We start from the raw sequence: 19362 nt of genomic DNA, 5'->3' as shown, positions 1-19362 counted from the left end.
ATAGTGCGCATCATTCTGATGTGGGGAGAGCCAGTCTGAAACCATGTTCTGAGCCTCACACTTGACCCTTGCAGGGGAATCATCTGAGAAAGGTTTGCAGTTGGTTACAAAGACATAAAACGAGGTGACGATGGCTCTGAAGAAACCCAGTCACTTCTGAACATAAACTCAACATGCACCTTCCAATGACAGATTTGGTTCTATTATTCTCACAAACCAAAAGTACAGCTTTCAAGTTATTTCACAAATCAGATGATCCAATGAAAGTAGACACTGAAAGCACTTTGTAGATTGTATACCTGTTTTTATAAAGGTGCATCAGAAATAACTCACATAACACAATTGTCAGACTAAACAGAATTAGTAACAGTAAATCAGGAAGTGTGAAAAACTTATGAAAAGGCCCAGCAGATTAAAAACAGAACTTACTTTTTATCAGATTTAGAAATTAGGTATATTGTATGCTTTTAAAATGTGCATAAAACAACTTTGTACTGTACTCGAATGGTCCGAGAAATCTAAAGCATTTTTACACTCTGTGACCAGAGGCAGTGTGGAACAGGGAAAAATCCTGTAGAAACGTGTTGCTGCCATAGGTGGGGGCCGCTGGGCAGGGCAATGCTCTGTGCCAGGCATATGGCCCCCAAGACCACCTGAAACCAGCGGCACGGCCGGCCAGCGAAGGTGCCTCTGCAGGGACCTCTTCACTCTGAGGCTGGACATGAGAAGGGAACACTGTGGCTTTACCTTTGTATTTCAGAAACAGTAAATCCATACTATTTTAAGTAAAAACTGATGATTTTATTTATAAAATGATAATTGACAGAATACAGAAAAATTGCTTCTCTTTTACCTTACATATTTATTTAAAGTAACAAGCAACAACTGGAAGAGCTCATTATAAACTACCAAAAGGTATCTATCTGTTTGGTGAAATTATCCAAGTTACAAAATGTTAAGTAAATAATGCACTTCAAAATACATTAAGTGGAACACAAGTAGGGAAGTAGTGATCTTAAATCAATGGTTCCTTTAACAAACTAACCAACAAACAAGGAACACAGGAAAAATCGTTGAGTTAGAAAAGAATAAATCAAATGTACTGTTCACTGTAAAACAATTAAGTAAACAACCAAAAGAACTAAACAAGTAATTAAGATTCAATAAAGAATAAGAGTATTCCAACACTATGCTTTTCTACCAGTGAAGAAGGCAGCTTAGGAGGCTGACGTGCACAGCAGCGCGGGCAGCCTGTGCCAAGGTTCTGGCCGTGGGCATGAGCGAACCTCGCTGTCGCTCAAAGGTGAGAAGACGGATGCATCGTGAAGGGGAGGAAAATATCACAGCTGCGAGAGCAAAGACTTAACACACTGAAATCACATGCACCTCAGCCTAAGACTGGGAGAATATGCCTCCGAAGAATTAATTTGCATGTTAGCAAATCGGGGCGAAGGTTTCACCCTTGTGAAAAGGCAACAGGAAGTTGCTAAGTTAAAATCTTCTTGCCAAAAACAAAATTAAACTTTCATTTATGTCTATGTCAGTTGTAAAAAACAAAAACCCACTAACCTTTAGATTCGAAACTATATTAAAAACATAAAGTTGATAAATGGATATATGTCATATAAGTCCTGTGCCAAATTACTGGATGCTGTACCCATAAGTGCTACGAAAAAATACAGCTGACATTTCAGAATTCCTGAGTCTCATCAGAGAAAAACAAGTACTGAAAACACACAAACCTAATCGGGAGTCAGGCATTAAGTTAACGAACTGTTTATAGTTTTAAAGCTGCAGACGACGGGGACAAATGCATACGAAGTTCAATGGAATTATAAATATGATTTTAAAGCTTGTTTTGTATAAAAAGCATCTTGATCAAATAAGGCATTTTCAATGATGGTAAGCCCACCATCTTAAAGGAAAATGTCAAAACCTAATGGTGACTATAAAAGTAAAAAGTGTGCTTTAATGACATGCTTGCGTGGGACTGCGTGGGACAGCCCTGATGACGGACCTACGGGGGTGAAGAGATGTGCTGGGATCATTTCTCCACCTGTGCGCTGCTCGGTGGACACACAGGGGTCCTAAGAGCACTTCAGTCCCATGACCAGGATGCCAGCTTGTGTGATCGCATACACGGCCAGCAACAATGTGAAGCTTGAAGAACTACACTCCACCTAAGGTCAACGCCTGTCTCTTAACCAGAAACAGACAGGGAAGCAAAGTGGTCCCACTAACATAGTAAAACAAAACCTGAAATCTCTCTTCATCCCTTCTGGACAGACGACCAAAGCAAGGGCACTCAGTAATGTTACACACTTAACACCACACACTTTTACTGCTCTTTATAAGTAGCTTTATAAATAAAGACTAACCAGAAAAATTCTTGGGCCATTTCTCTGTTCATAAGTACCCAGAAACAAAACAAAACTAAAGTGCAGACCAACAGACCTTTAAGGGTGCAGTTGAAATTGAGTTTGCATGGACACTCACACTCTGGAAAGTGATTCTCCTCTTGAAAAAGCTGTGCAATTTAAAAACCAGTCAGCTGTGTGTGCTGTAGTATAGTCAGGACTGTCTCTGCCCTGTGTGTGTGTGGGGGAAGCACGACAAGACGGGACGCCACGCCTCAAACGGCACCCCGGGCTCTTGATGACCATGCATTTCCCTGGGGTCACACCACGTTGATTCCGTCTCCAGGGAACACCAAGGTCCGCTTGTTGTATGGCGACCCACTGGTATTTGGCGGGATGCCTGTCACCAGTGAGGTTTTCAGTCCCATTTCACAGGCAACAATGGTCGCGTTCAATTCCAACTGTGCTCGATGGATGACATAAAACATGAGGCCTATGCTTATAATAATCTGTGAACAAAATAAAACATGCCAGTTAATATTTAACAGAGAAAAAAAGGGGGGGGAATAGCTCCAATAAATATTGACTTAGAAATGTTTCAAAAAGGATATTTCTCAAATACGCTCCAGGAAGATTTTTAAGTAGTTCAGAGAGTTGTCATTTATTTCATCCTTGGCTATCTCTAAAGGGAGTATGGGTAAAAATCTAGACATCACATGGTGTCAGATGAACACAAGGCAGTTATACACTCCTTCTAGTCCACATAAATCATGTCTGCTCCACAACAGTCAAGCCTCTTTGGACTAAAAAGCATCCTTCAAAGAATACAATTTGCACAACAGAGGTAACAGCTGGATGAACTCCACTGATGACAATAACACAGCTTACATCTCTGCACAGCTACAAAGTCCACAGGTATTCCTGGGCCACGCAGAAGCACCAACATCTGCAAATGAAATACCTGGTAGCCAAGATTAGAAATGTTGAGAACCACTTGAAAACTGAAATACCAATGAACTTCAAAAATTAACAAGATTGTGAATATGGAATTGTCTATACCAGGGGTCCCCAAACTTTTTACACAGGGGGCCAGTTCACTGTCCCTCAGACTGTTGGAGGGCCGGACTATAAAAAAAACTATGAACAAATCCCTATGAATACTGCACATATCTTATTTTAAGTAAAAAAACAAAATGGGAACAAATACAATATTTAAAATAAAGAACAAGTAAATTTAAATCAACAAACTGACCAGTATTTCAATGGGACCTATACTCCCCTCACTGACCACCAATGAAAGAGGTGCCCCTTCCAGAAGTGTGGTGGGGGCCGGGTAAATGGCCTCAGGGGGCTGCATGTGGCCCGCAGGCCGTAGTTTGGGGATCCCTGGTCTATACTTAGGAACAAAGACACAACACAATGGGGTTGGAAACACCAGTTACAGGAATCCTCAAGGGAGTGTCACAGGGGAAGTCGGTTCCCAGAACTGGTTTGGTTTAGCCCCTCAGCAGTGATGTGATCTCCGTGAAGTCCCTTCAGCTATGTGGTTTTGGTTTCTCTGTTCAACAGGAAGCTGTGGTCCCCGTGCTACAAGTCAGCACCCACATCATCAGAATGTCGTAACAGCCTCTTCTCAGTGGTGTTTAGAGAAATCATTTGTGAGTTGGTTCTCTGGAGCTTGCAGCAAATGTTCTCAGAGAAACGAGGGAAGCAGGTGCTGTGTAATGTGTCCAAGGCTGCTTGAACCACAAATGACCTTATGCCATACCACTGCTGTATCAAGCCTACCCTAATTATACCCGTTTTATGGGGAGAGTGTCCTAACTCCAATCATTGAAAGTGGTGGCGGAGGGGTGGAGGCAGGTGGCTGCTGGGGGTGAGGCAGGTTGGGGAGACTTGGAACTTGGTCAGTCTCCCAATCATGAAAATACCATCACTCAATGCAATTCTAAGCACATTATTTCAAAGGTGAGCCTCCGAGTCTTGTGTTTGTCCTCTAACATGTTAATTCTTAAAAACATAAGACATATGATTGAAAACCTTCAGTCTGATCCTTGGCAGTGCCGAGCGGCTGCATCTGGAGCTGGAGCTACTGTCAGAACAACAGGCCCAGCGTGCGGATATCTGGGTTTCAATTCCCAGTCAGGACACACGTGAGAAGAGACCATCTGCTCCTCCTCCCCTCCCTCTCCCCTTCTTCTCCTCCTGCAACCAGTGGCTTGACTGATTCAAGCATCAGCCCCAGGCGCTGAGGATAGCTTGGTTGATTCAACATTGGCCCCAGATGGGGGTCCTGGTTGAGGCATGTTTGAGAGTCTATCTCCTCTCCTCTCACTTAAAAATAAATAAATAAACAAATAAATAAATAAATAAATAAATAAAGCAAGCAAGCAATGGGGAGGGACGTCTACAGGGTGAGGGGCTGAGCCCTGTTGGGGGTGCACTGGATGTGCGCGCAGGAAGCTGGTCTGAAATGTGCGGTGAGGGCTCATATGCCTGCACAGCAGCCACACAGTGCCATGTGGCAGGACAGAGAGCTCACAGTAAGAGCAGACAGGCAGATACAGGCCTGAGGACACAGGTTTAGGGATAGAGAAGACGGTTCTGGACAATGGGCTGGGAAGTGATGCTAAAGGAAGGTGCCCTGGTTCCACAGTCTGACTGAGACAGGAGTGTGACAGCTTCTGGGGAGCATGTGGCGAGGCCACAGGAAGGCGGCTCTTGACCCACAGGCAAACCTTTCAGTCCCCAGCCTGGTGAGCTGCTCCGTCCACGTGGGATTCTCCCCACGTGCCCTCTGGACCCTGGCGGTCTGTCCTAACTCTCCACATGTGGCTTTGAGCCCAGTGCAGTATAGAAAAAACTACTTCTAAAAGTTTCTATGTTAAAACAAAAGCCTCAAACACAGGTGGTAGGACCAGTCTTACACAGAAAGATAGGATCTCTTCTCCACCAACTGGAAAGTGAGCAAAACACAGAGGTTAGCAGATTTCTCAGATGGAGACGGAGGGGTTTCCACGTGAAGATCTGACTTTTCTGTTAACTGAGAAGAGTGTGGAGAGTGGAAGGAAGCAGGGGAGATGTAGAAATGGTGAGGAGGGGTCGCTGAGAAAACACTGGAATATGGCGGTGTGAGGACCAGCTGACGTCCCCATCTGTTGGTCGTACGACTTCCCCAGAGGGGCAGGGGCAAAGCAGAGATGAGACTCCTGCCGGGTCGGGGCTCTGGCTGGCAGGTGCAGACACACATGGCATGGACAAGTGACTGACTGGCCCAATGTGGGGTCCCAGCTGGCGCCCCTTTAGGCTGTGGGGGCTGCTGTCCAAATTCATGGACACTGGACTCTGGAGGAAGCTCTCAACGAATGCAGATTTGTGGCTCATTTCTAGCAAATGTGAGGAAGTCATGAGGACCCCGACTCCACCAGCGGTGACCTGATCTCCCTTCGTCTCCCGTGCTGGTGTTCCTTCACGGTGACTTCTTTTGCCTTTTTCCATCTCTCCATGCATCTTCTGTAAGCTAAACCTGTCCTTTCAGAAACAAGTTCAGCTGATGTGACATTAATAGGTCAGATCCAGGCATAAATATGTCTTCATTTTTTTTGGTTGTGGTGGCGGCTGATTTTCAGCAATGCCTGGATTAAGAAATATTTGCCCCCCCCCCCCCACTCTCTTTTGTATACTAAGGTTAAATTTGCCAGCTCACGCAAAGAGGTGAGAGATCAGCGGGAAAGCAGATCCCAGAGATAAGACACCACTGGCGACACATGAGCCCTGTCCTGCTGGGACCACAGCCACCACAGCAGGTCGTTACTGAGATGCGCAGAACAAGAAGAGCCAGACATTGAAAACCTCTGAGCGCTGCTCACGCGAGGACGTCTAACCACTCAGACATATGTAAGGAAGAGAAGAGGTCTCAAATGGATTACTCATTTTCAGGAAACTAGAAAAACAAAATGTGCTTAAATTTATACCAAAAAAAAAAAAAATCTGAGAATGAGGTGTACATGCAAATCTTATAGTACCTCTAAATAAACTATAGATATAATGCACAGAAAATGTAATAATTGATTAGCATTAATAAAAATCAACCATAATAAAAACTATAAACCAAGATTCAGGTTATCTAAAATAGATATAGAGAACTCTGAAGAAAAAATAGTAAAGGAAAAACACCTGACTCCACAAATATCAAAAACATTAGTTTTTTGTGACTCCCCTTTTACCGAGAACTCTTTATGGTTCACTGGGAACACTGCTGGGCCTGCTGCTCCCTGAGCCTGCGCGGCACGAGCACACAGGTCTCTCCAGCTTTATCTATCAGCGAGCCACCGGTACGACCCACAGCAGCTCACAAGCTCGAGAACAATGCCACGAACAGGATACCACATGGTCAAGAGCAGTGTGAATTAAATAAGCACAGGACCAACAACTGAGCCGGTCGTGTTGCTAGTATTTCCTGCTCAGCAGACTAAAGTGCAGTGGGCGTGAGCACAGATGGCCTGTGCTTTGGCCCTGCCCCCCCTGCAGCTATGCCTGACACAAACTAGGACCTACGGGGCTGCCCACTGGGGATCAGCATGTGCCCTGAGTTTCCCTTGGAGCCAGTGTTTCTGCCATGGCTAATTTCAAGCTGCCCATGCGACGTCACAGGGGGAAGAGTTGGGAAGAGACGTCCACGGTGGGCCTGAGATGACAGAGGTGCAGACTTCCCAGGGTTCTGGGGGAGTCACGTGAGCTTAAACACGTGGCACGTAAAGACTAGGTAAAAGTCCACTGCTGTCTTCATCCTCATTGTCCTCACTTACTTATCAAAACTGACGGCGATTTTATATTTCAGTGAGTCTCAGGAATGAGAAATGCAAGTGTTGTCAAAATAAAGTATTAAGTATAATTTTTTTTAAAAGATGCAAAAAGAAAAATCCTCTTATTTTCAGTAAAATGTTAGATTGAATCAGCAATGCCATAAGAGAAAAAAAAATACAACCACTGGCTTTAAACTCACCTGTAAACAAAACACAAAATATCCACTAACAGTCTGTTCTGCGATGACATCTTCCATTGTCCGCAGAGTGGTACCCAGGTAAGAATTCAGGAGCTGGGTCGGGAGCAGCCCGACCGAAGATGCCATCAGATAGTTGGGTAGGGACAGATCTGTCATCTAGACCAGAGGAGAGAGAGTAGAACGACTCAGTACTGAGGAAACTTCCAATTTCACATAAACCTGTGTGCACAAGTCTTGGTAGTGATTTTTTCTCTGGAGAGGAGGGAGCTGAAATATTTTACAAGGACCTGATTTTTAAAGACAATTATGAAGGGAAAACATGTACACCATGTAGATTTAGAATGAAATAAAGTTAAAAATTTTTTAATATTCTATCACTCTACCATTGAAAGATAGCACTCATGACTGTCTTTTCTTACATTTCTTACATAAATGTGCACACATGGACCACTCTGTAAAGTCTTCCTTGTGTCACCAGCCCTAACAAGCACACTTAAGGCCCTTGCGGACCCTGGAATGGCCTCCAGTGCTGACCCATCAGTGCCCTGTCTCTGAGCATCAGTGGGCATCAGTGTTTCGTCTGTAAAATGAGGGTAATAACCACCACCCTAGAGGGCTTAGGATCAGAAATTATCTGTACAGTATCTAGCAAATGCCTAGCACATGACTGACATGCAGAAAAGGCAGAATTTATCATTATGCAATCACACTGCCACTGTGCAGATGCAGCTCAGTTTAACCATTCTGTTGTGAAACATTTGAATGACTACTTTGTCTTTTTTGCCATTATAAATTTTAAGAAACAATAATTGAAACCTGTGTACAGTAACTTCACTACACTAACCAGAAGAGGAGGCAGTGTCTCAACTATTCCGCAAAACCCATCTCGCAGTCCTCACACCTGTGTGATTCTTCCCTGCGCTTACTCTGAGCACAGATCACAACAGAAGTGACAAAACATCACTTTCAAGATTGGGTTACAAAAAACTAGAACTTCTCACTCTCCCTGTAGTAGGCAAGCTGCCCTGTAATCAGTTGCTCCTTGGGGAGGCCCACAGGCCAGGAACTGATGTCTTCAGCTGGCAGGGGCAGAGACCTGAGGCTTGCCCAGAGGCAAACTCTGCCTCGGTCAAGCTAGATCAGTAGTCCCCAACCTCTTTTGGGCCACGGACCGGTTTAATGTCAGAAAATATTTTCACGGACTGGCCTTTAGGGTGGGACGGATAAATGTATCACGTGACCGAGACAAGCGTCAAGAGTGAGTCTTAGATGGATATAACAGAAGGAATCTGGTCATTTTTTAAAAAATAAAACATCGTTCAGGCTTAAATATAAATAAAATGGAAATAATGTAAGCTATTCATTCTTTCTCTGCGGACCAGTACCAAATGGCCCATGGACCCATACCGGTCCGCGGCCCGGGGGTTGGGGACCACTGAGCTAGATGATGGCAGCCCTGGGCACTACCTTGACCTAGTCAGAGTCACCATTCATACAGCACAGAGATGCTCGACTCACAAGAACTCTGAGATGATGTTTACCCTGGAAGCCACCCTGGTTTGGAGGAATCTGTTACACAACAATAAATGACTCATACACAGTACATTTCCTTTTTTTTTTTTTTTTTTAAGATAAATCACTAAGAGTGGCATTACTGGATTAACTGTAAAAATTCTTCCGTAAAACGTCTACAGTGATTTACAATCCTAGCAGTAATATTAGTGTCCATATATCAGATCAACTCTATAAGTATGAAATTTCAACCTTTCCAAGTTTGACAGGACTAAAAGTATTTCATCATTGTTTAATCTGTACTATTTTAATTTATAGTGATATTCATTTGCAACCTTTTGACTGTTAAATGTGGCCAGTATATTCCTCTGTAGCATCATGTTTTAAGTCCATGTTTTGACATACAAGTTGTTCCTACATCTTTCTGTAATCAAATGTCTTCAATCTTTCCCTCTGGTGTTTCCACTGCTTCTAGTCTCTGAAAGTTTCTTTAGATAGATCCCAGTGTCTTTACTATATTTCTTTTATGATTGTATTTTCCTTTGTAACATTTACCACTTATTCTATTAATTTTTTTGGCTTAAACATGAAAATATACAGGAGAGGATATAGTCTATTCCTCCCCTTCCCCAGTAACTAATATTCCTAGCATTACTTGTGGAATATTAATATTCCACAAGTAATGCTATTAATAAATTCTAATAATATAACCTATTAATATTCAAAATGAATAACTGGATATAAAGGGTCTATTTGGGATCTAATATGGTCCACTGATATCTTAAATCTTGTACAGACTATCAGTTAATATTTAATAATTTACTATCTTCCAAACCTCTTTATTTCTCTCATTTTTAAAATTTTCATAGCTATGCTTTCCTGTTTATTCTCACAGATAAATTTTAGGAATACTCTGTCATTCAAAAAAAATCAGTCAATTTTATGAGATTGAAGTAAATTTATAAATTAGTCTGGATAGAGCTGAAATCTCCAGAATATTCAGCATTCTTATCCAAAGTATTTCCATACTTTCTCAGAACCTTTTACTGAAGTTTAGTTTTATTCATATATATCATGCATGTTGTTCACTGATTTCTAAGCATTTTATATGGTTGTTGCTAATGCTGTTAACTTTGAGAATAACTCTTTCATCCACCCCGGTATCACTAGTAAGTGGAAGGCCCAGGACTTTGACAGAGTAACCTATAGTTCCCCTTGCACTACAGTCATTCTTTCAGCACAGCTACATTCAACCACGCTCACTGATGATTAACTAGAGGCAGCATGCAGGTTTGGAAGGAAGTTCACAGCCCCTTGAACAATTCCTGACCTGGCTTCTGTTCCACCAAGATCTCAGTAGGCACCTACAGAGACAGGAAGTGAGATACAGCTCACCTGCCCTGACGGGTCAGACATGACACATATCAGTGCACTCAGAAACCAGAGGGGGCGCTGGGTGTGCAGAGCACTAAAAAGTGAACAGGACTAATACTGGCTGCAGGAACGGGACCAGGGGCAACCTTGTGGACAAGGCATTGGGACAACTCTGAAAGCTACATCTGATCTGCCAGGCAGGCACGAGGAAGGTGGCATCTCTAGGAAGAGAATGAACAGGAAGAGGACACCGGGCAGGAAAGCACAGGCCATACTGGACACTGGAGTGTGGTCTGGGCTGTTTCTAGAGCACGTGCACAGGTTCCTCTACAACAAAGACCAGACAGCTACATGGATGGGCCTGGGGGGCCTCAGGGTGACACTGGCGGGGATCTAGTTAAGGAATGGCGTGAATGGGGCTAAGTGTTAGGAAGGTTCCTGTCAGTCTAGAGCACTTACAGGAATAAAGATCTTTCTTTAGAATAAACATGTCAAATATATAAAATACACAAAAATGAATCTCCTAATATTATATTACAGTTAGTAATAAAACATTACATGATTAGAAGTTATCTTTAAAGTAAATATTTAAGTGACAAAATGTCAGAATGCAAAGAATCAGTCCATAGTCTAAATCAGTGGTTAGTAACTGCCGGTCTGTGAGTTAACCACCCTGTTGTTGTACAAAGATTACAGAGTTGGAACACACGGGTCTAAATGTAATGAAATTTCTCTGAATAGTTAAAAAGATCTTCTTTGTAGAGTATGACAAATTATAGGTTTATAATTTTTACTCATTCAACAAAAATCAATGCCATCTGTGCATATGGCCCCATCTATGCAGACAGACACAAAGACTGAAAGCCAGGGCTCTGTGTGAGCTGAGTCTTGCAGCGCACCTAATGACAACATGCTCACTATGGGAGGTCACAAAGGTCATTTATAACATTTACTCATAACATTATATAAGAAAAGCAATTAATAAATGCAAAGACTAGAAAAATAAATGCTAGTGTTAATGACTGTTCTCTTCAAGTAAAGATAACTTATACTTTTCAAAATGAAGACTTTGTAGACAGAAAAAACAAAACACTGTTAAAATTTTAAAAAGACCTCTCTGCTTTTAAAGACTTTCCTTTTAAATCTAGGAAGTGTAGTGAGACATCCATATATGTGTTACTACAATATAACAGGCTAGAGACACAGGTTTATGAACTGTAAGCCCACATGACAACGGAACCAGGTCTCTGCAAAACCCAGCTCTCAGACCAGCAGGACCGGGGAGTTCACGACTCTCCCGTCTACCAGCCGTGGGCTCTCCAGCTACTGAATACACACTCTGTGCCTCGACTGCCTTACCTGTTCGTGAGGATTAGCGTTGATGTGAGCGTTAAATAACATGCATGTTAGAAGAACAGGGTGCTAGCACTTAGTAAGTGCACTATAAATATTTGTTAAATTTTTAAAAAAGCCTCTGAGTGCCAATGTTCTCGTTTGGGAATGCACATGATGGAGATAATAGTCTGTGATGAGCAAACTCTGTATTTCATCAGAGCTACACACAGGAATTAGACCATGTTTTACAACAGAAACCTTGGCTCAAAAGCGTAACTATAAATAACTTAAGATGTCACAGTAAATGTTAGAACCAAGCCTGATTTCAACTGTGTGACATGTCCCCTACAGAACTCGCCTCCCCTTCACTGGCACCCCCTTGAAGGATTGCTGATGCTGATGAAGGGATTTCGTGTACGGAATTTCTGTTCTGCAAACTGTGACACAGTATACACAAAAATAACGGGCTCTCTTATACTATGGTCTATGTTTTTAATTTGAATTTATTTTAGGTTTCAAAGATTTAACAATAATTAAAAAAAAATTTTCCATGTGGATTTAAGGGCTAGAACCTACCAACGTCTTGACGTTTAAGTTTTTCTAAAACCAACATGAAAAAGAGACAGAATGATGTTTAGGATCTCCTGGGGAATGAGAACAACAAAATCAAACCCTTCTGGAAGCCGCAAGCACTGATGTAAATACTGTTACCTATAGCAACAAATGATCATGTAATATTTTTTGAATTAAAGGTGACATTTCACAGGTGATAACTTTAAACTGTCAAAGTCCAGATGTCTCCAAAAGGACATCTTAAAGGAGACCTTACAAGAATAATTTAATGCTTACTAAATACAGATTAAGACATTATTCTTGTGAATGTTTCCAATTTCCTACTTTATCAACAATTTCCTTCTACAGAACTTGATTCTTTTATGATTCCATAAGCTCCTATATCCCACCAACTCTCCTTTCTTATTGAACCAGTTTCCTTTTCCAGCAACTGATACAGAGGGGAATCTGAAGTGGCAAGGGTATGGACTAGGCATGTTCAATTGATTCAGAATTGCCTTGTTTACCTTTTGGAGTGCAGAGGATTAAATACATCCAAGGGCACTTTTTGTTTTGGAATGGCTGGGAGGCTGGAAAGTAAATTATAAAAGTTTGGATTTTGTCCTGAGGGGACAAGAAAACCCACGTCAGGGTTTCCTGCAGGGGAGTACCAAGATCACACCTGGGGACAGTAATCCCTACAGAAACAAGGCTCCTAGAAAACAAAGGTGGAAAGCTTCAACTATTTCCCAGTAGACGAATGGGTGCATGTCTAAGAGGGAAAAATTTTAAATACGAACATGGGAAGTTATATTTCTTATGATCTCAAAACGGATTCCTTGAAGTGTTACATAGTTATTTTCTATTTAGTTTCCCAAGTGGCTGTCAGTGTGAGGCCACCAGCACCACCACAGGACTGCTGAGTTATCAGTGCTGACCAGTGCCAGGGAAGACACCACCTTCACCTTGGCTGTCCTTGCTAACCCTCACTCAGTGGACATCACCAGGGCTGTCTGTGTCCAGCCTATGCCTCTCAGACCACTATACTTCAGTCCTCCTTGAGGTAAGCCCAGATACATTTCCTTATTCGTGGGCATTGAGAAAATGAGTTTTAAGTAGAATGGGGGGGGGGGGGGGGAGGCAGGATAATTTAAAACACAGGAAGAAGGGAAGACAACGAGCAATATGCCTGGAAAGGAGGGCACGGTGGGCAGACACAAGAGTAGGAGAGGACAGGGTGGGGGGTGGAGTAAAGGTCTCAAGTCAGAAGGGAAATTGCAGTTTTTACTCTCAGACCCTGGGTGAATTCAGTAAACCATCAGGTTGAATAAGGGACATGGGCAAGACGAAGACCACATCCAATGGCTCCACAACGCTCTCTGTGCCGAGGAAGAATTTTACAGTCCGATGCACCTAACTAGCCAATCGTGGGCTCACACCTCAGCTCTGCTACAGGGGAGGTGGCTTACCCTGAACAAGCTCCTGCACAACTGAGCCTCCATTTCTTCCTCTGTAAAATTGTGCCAATAATACCTATTTCAAAACATTCTTTCTTTTTTTTCTTGACCTCACAACACCAAACTGAAAGTTGTCCCTGGTCAAGCTCAGTTTCAACTACATAACTGCCTTAATTTTCACAAAGTACAACATCTTATTCACTTACGTTAAAGAGACATTATCAAAAACCCCTTATTTTTAATTAATAAATATGTAATGAGTAATTATTCCTTACTATATGCCCAGAATGAAGAAACAGAACCATGGTTGAGATCCTATCATCGGACTATAGTACAAAGTTTGAAGCCATCACTTATTTACTAGCTAGGTGACCTTGGGTAACAACAGTAATGGTGACTAAGGCCCAGATGTGCATGTTTGTTAAGCCAGGCTCTGTTGCATGCACTTACCTGATGTAATCTTCTCAGTAATCCTATGGAATAGGTACCACTACTTTCCCCACTTTACAAATAAGAAACTGGACTACAGAAAGCATAAGCAGCTTGACCAAGGTCAACAATCTGAGTGCAGCACTCAGGACACCAGCCTGGTGCTTCTCATGGTCAGACAACAGGATACATGTTACAGGATACACTTAATCACTTTCTGCACGGCTGGTGTAAAGGTTAGAGCAGTCAATGAAAGAACCCAGTAAAGCAGGCACATAGTAGGTAGACAAGAAAGTTACAAAGATGACAAAGATACAACTACAGGAGCACTCAGCAAACAATGAAACTATTCAGCTTCCTCAGTCCCAATTGTGGTTCAAAGTCTTAGGACACTTGATCTGTTATTACCAGAGCGTGGTGAAAGTTCACATTTATACTTTCTACTGTAGGAGGTTGCGAAAGGGGAAAATTTAAGGCTGAGATGCTAGAGATAACCCCTTATCTACCTCCAGGGCTCCACCAAAACTCAGTCTACAATCATTGAGGCTGCTGGTTATCAGCAACAAGATTTGCAAAGGGTTTTCAAAAGAAAAGGAAGTTATCTTCATTTTGTCCCAAAGAGGTAAGCTGTTTAGAATTACTCTTAATACAAAATGAGAAAGTTTCTTGATTAAAAATGAGTTATTTTTCTAAACAAGTGTGTCAGAATCACTAACAATATAAAATGCATGCATGCATTTGGTTTTGAATGCTGTCTCTTTACTTCCATAGTTTCTTAAGTCTAGCTGCAGGGCTGAGGGCCCAAAAATCTCTAGGAACTCTGTAGAATCACTTAATTTGGGGAACTCAGTAATCTAGTTCAACCCCTTCACTTGAGCAAAAGGAAAGCACCAGCAGATAGCTTAGTACTGTGTTCCCAAGTCACCAGGTGTGTGCAGAGTAGTCCTTTCTGGCCCTGGAACGTCTTCTCAGGAGCCGGGTTTCTACAACCCTTTAGCTGCAGGAAGGTGCAGGCTAGCTGCAGGAATCGAAGTGCAACAGCAGCACGTCCAGGGCAAAAAGCCTGGGGGTGTGCACAGGGAAAAAACATGCTCACTGGGGGCCCAGTCCAGTCACTCGATAATTTCAAGCAGGAGGGTGTTCATCTCTACACTGTATTAAAACAAATTACGGGACGAAGAAAAGGGCTATTTCAAGTAGGAAACTTAAGATTGTAGAGTGTGCAGCTGACGGTCCCACTGTCATTAAACACTGGACTCAAACTGATGTCGGCGACTTAAGAATGCAGCTGTTCCTCCCCAGCTGTCGCGACGCTACTAGCGATGTCAAAGGAACATTTCCATTCATCTGCACTCACAGTGACAAGGGCTGTTCTGTATGAATCAGACTCATGCGAAAAGGGGGGCATTCTTGCTCTGCCAGACCTCCCACGGAGGCCCGACCCGGCCCAGGCCGACAGGGTGTCCCTGCAACTCCTGCCGCGGTTGCCTCTCGCAGGCACTGGCCACAGGCAGCAGCACCCTGCCGGCCGTCCCACCGCTCGGCACAGTGACGGAGCGGGGCCGGGGACGCCACTCACCGAGAACACCGCGTTCTGCAGCCCGAAAGGGATGGGGGTTAGCCTGGCCAGCGCCACCACTTTGAGGCCGCCGGCGCCCTCCACCACGCGGACAACCGCGCTCAGCCGCTCGCTGCCCCGCACCCGGTCGGCCACGCGCGCCGCCAGCAGCCGCCGGCACACCACGTGCGCGACGCCGGTGCCGAACAGGACGCCTGCCGCCACGAGCGCCATTCCCAGCATGAAGCCGTACAGGTAGCCGGCGGCCACGCTGAGCACCATGTAGCCCCAGGCGCAGGGGAACGACACTGCCACAAAGCCCAGCACAAAGAGCAGCAGGCCCAGCGGCGGCGGCAGGCCCTCGGCCCAGAGCAGCAGGTGCTGCAGCCAGCGGCGGGCCAGCGCCAGCGAGGCCAGGCCCAGCGCGGCAAGTACGCAGCCCAGCGCCAGGCCCCGGCAGCCGCAGCGCGCGCGCCCCAACTCGGCCACGCTGCCCGCCGCGCCGCCGCCCCCGAGCCGCCCGCGGGGGCCGCGCCCTCAGCCGGCAGTTCTGGGGCCGCGGGCGGGCCGGGCGCCCAGACCCGCGCCGAGCGGGAGGCGGCCCCGGGGTCCCCGCGCCCGCCCTCCGCAGGGCCCGGCAGTTCTGAGTCCGCGCGCGCGGCCCTCAGCCAGCTAGTCTCGCCGCCGCGGAGCCCGTGAGGCGGCGACCCCCCATGGCGCGCGTCCGCTTAGGCCGGGCAGACCCCGGAGGGACCCGGCGACGGGCGAAGGTCGAGCGAGGGGACTGTCCCGCCGAGAGTGAAAAACTCCAGACCCTGAGGGGCGAGCCCGCCCATTTCCGGGCAGGGGCGGGCCATCGGGCGCTCGGTGCTGGAGCTGCTCTCTAGCCCCACCCCTTGTGGCGCACAGCACCGCCTATGTGACGCACGGCACCGCCCCTCGTGGCGCACAGCGTCGCCGTGCCGCAGGGCGCAGGTTTGGGGACCGGCTCTAGTCACTGTGGGTGTCACTGCGTAACCCCGTGACCCCGCGGTCACATCTCTCTCTGGGACACGCGGTGTGCTGCGAAGAGAACTCACTAGGCGCTTAGCTGCCCAGATGGCGAGGTCCCGCGCGGGTTTCAGGTCACTGCCACCTGGGCGGTGACCTACCGACCCCCGAGCCTGCGGAGTCGGGCACTGAGACACGGGCCTCTGCGCTCCCCTTGACCTTCCAACCCGAAGTCTGGCGGGGCGCTGTAAGTACAGCGCTAGTCAGGGCCGCACCGCGGAGACGCCGTGTGTTGCGCGAATGAAGCATCATAGTTCCTAGGGTCGTCACGCAGGCGGGAGGACCACACGGGAGACCAAGAAGCTACAAACCAAGAAGACAGAGCATCTGCCGGGGGCGACTGATAGGACATAGGGAGGGAGGGGCCAGGAGGCAGACGTCACACCTGGTCAGGGGGAACGGGTGCGGGGCTGCGAATAAAAAGGTGATGGGGTTACAGAAAAACTCGTGGACACAACAGCATGTGACTACCAGAGGAAAAGGGGCGTGGGGGAGGTAGAAGAGGGTATGAGGGGTAAGATGGTGATGGAGGGACACTTGACTTGAGTGGTGAACACACCATACAACATACAGATAATGTATTATAGACTTGTACATCTGAAATGTATGTAATTTTACTAACCAGTGTCGCCCCAATACATTTAATAAAAAAAGAAAACGTAACACTTGGCTTTCTTATTCCAGGTAGGTACTGGGGACACAGTTTATGGGACAGGTGCAGAGTTCACTTCATGTGAGCCGTGAACTGTCCAGTGAGGTCGCCAACAGCATTTTAGTACGTGTTTTAAATGTGGATAGGAGTGAGCGTGCGGCATGTCCTGGGGAGTGTGACACTGGTGTGGAGGCAGCAGTGGAAGTCCTGGTGGTAGGTGTGCCACCCATGTCCTGTTCTAAGTCAGGTGTAGAGGGCCTCCGGTGGACATGCTCTGACCATGAATTGTGAGCACAGCAGTCAGTTGCTGCTGCACAACCTTCCAGAACACACTCTTCATCACAGCACTGCCTTATCAGGCTGGGTCTTGGAGGGGGGGATGATGCTGAATGAGTCCCCTCCATCTTTAAAGTGAGTGAGAAGTAAAACTTGGCTGTTTCAAGCAACTGAGATGTGAGGGTTTATTTGTCACCAGAGCAGGTCTTTGTCACTTCTGACTGATGTGAATAAGAGAAGGATAAAGATTTGGGGACCAGTGTGCTCATGAGACTATTTTGCATGCAAGAGAGACCCAGATATCACCTTGGGTAATGGGTACAGCAGGACTATTCATGGGAATATGAGTAGCTCTTGGGAACCTTGGCACCTCGAAAGGCAAGCTATTCTCATGTTTTTCCCCATTGTATCTCTGTTCTTTACCTCTCTGGTCTGTTCTCACACTACCTACTGATAATTAATCCTCTTTTTACCCTCTCATCCACATTTGGTAGGGCAGTTCAGTTGCAGGAGCCTTTTGCTCTAAGCCTAGTCTGGGCTCCCAAGCCGCCTCTTTGTTCCTATGTCAGGTGCTCACCCTGATCCAAATGGAGCCACCCCTGCACAAGACACCATCTCACTCTCCTGAACTGGGAGCTCTGGTCAGGGCAACACAAATTGTAGTGGGACCTTTCCAATCTTGTCTCATTACAATTTATTTTTTACAGAATTGTGAGTTACATTTTACAAATGGAAGTGACAATCAATTGTGGAGAAGGAAACGATTACTTCATTACAAAGCACATGAGATGGGTGCATCAGAGTGGTACCAAGAGATTTGATGGCAGGGGCTCACATGATAAATGATTCCTACAGGGAGGCCATTTCCAGAACATGCTCTTAGTTCTGTCCCTGGATTGTATGAAACTAGACACGTAGAACTGAAATCTTTCTCAATACCCTGAGCTAATCGTGAGTCCAGCCAAGCTCCTGCAGCCCTTTCTGCCCAGCGTTGGTTGTGGGGGGAAGTGCTCTAATCTCATGCAGCCTTGGCCTGCCATCATTGTGTTCACGTGCCTGCCTATCCTTTCTAAGCACATACCTTCCTGGACACATCTCCAACCTTCCTCTCCTCATTCACTGCTCTTCTCTACATCTTTGACCCAGAAGAAGTTGGTCTTGATGGAGGTAGCATTTAAGGACTAGAGGAAACAGGAGGCACCACTGTTATCAGCTAAGTAATTGTTTAGCTCATTATGGAAAATTATAGCCTGACTACAAATAGAATTTCCAGGTCAGAATTGTCAAAAGATTTGTGTTTCCAGTAGTTTCAGTTCTATAGAAAATAGTATTTCAGGGTTCAGTTAGAAAACTGATAGTGAGCCCTGGCCGGTTGGCTCAGCGGTAGAGCGTCGGCCTAGCGTGCGGAGGACCCGGGTTCGATTCCCGGCCAGGGCACACAAGAGAAGCGCCCATTTGCTTCTCCACCCCTCCGCCGCGCTTTCCTCTCTGTCTCTCTCTTCCCCTCCCGCAGCCAAGGCTCCATTGGAGCAAAGATGGCCCGGGCGCTGGGGATGGCTCTGTGGCCTCTGCCTCAGGCGCTAGAGTGGCTCTGGTCGCAGCATGGCGACGCCCAGGATGGGCAGAGTATCGCCCCCTGGTGGGCAGAGCGTCGCCCCTGGTGGGCGTGCCGGGTGGATCCCGGTCGGGCGCATGCGGGAGTCTGTCTGACTGTCTCTCCCTGTTTCCAGCTTCAGAAAAATGAAAAAAAAAAAAAAAAAAAAAATAGTCTACCCCAGAAAACTGATAGTGGATGAACATTCCAG

General features: G+C 45.8%; 1 protein-coding gene across 1 annotated transcript; it reads right to left on the bottom strand.

Moving 5' to 3' along the window:
- Positions 1–779: 779 nt before the first annotated feature.
- TMEM64 (transmembrane protein 64) lies at positions 780–16442 on the bottom strand. Its single transcript, XM_066378762.1, has 3 exons — positions 15601–16442; positions 7363–7518; positions 780–2866 (listed from the first exon to the last, which is right to left on the bottom strand). Exons 1-3 carry the CDS (start codon positions 15859–15861, stop codon positions 2678–2680), a joined length of 606 nt encoding a protein of 201 aa, XP_066234859.1. The 5' UTR covers positions 15862–16442; the 3' UTR covers positions 780–2677.
- Between the last annotated feature and the right edge of the window lie 2920 nt (positions 16443–19362).

The sequence above is a fragment of the Saccopteryx leptura genome, chromosome 3 (assembly GCF_036850995.1).
Source record: "Saccopteryx leptura isolate mSacLep1 chromosome 3, mSacLep1_pri_phased_curated, whole genome shotgun sequence".
Lineage (NCBI taxonomy): Eukaryota > Metazoa > Chordata > Mammalia > Chiroptera > Emballonuridae > Saccopteryx > Saccopteryx leptura.
The sequence above is the reverse complement of the archived record's forward strand: the minus strand, read 5'-3'. Positions and strand labels throughout refer to the sequence as shown.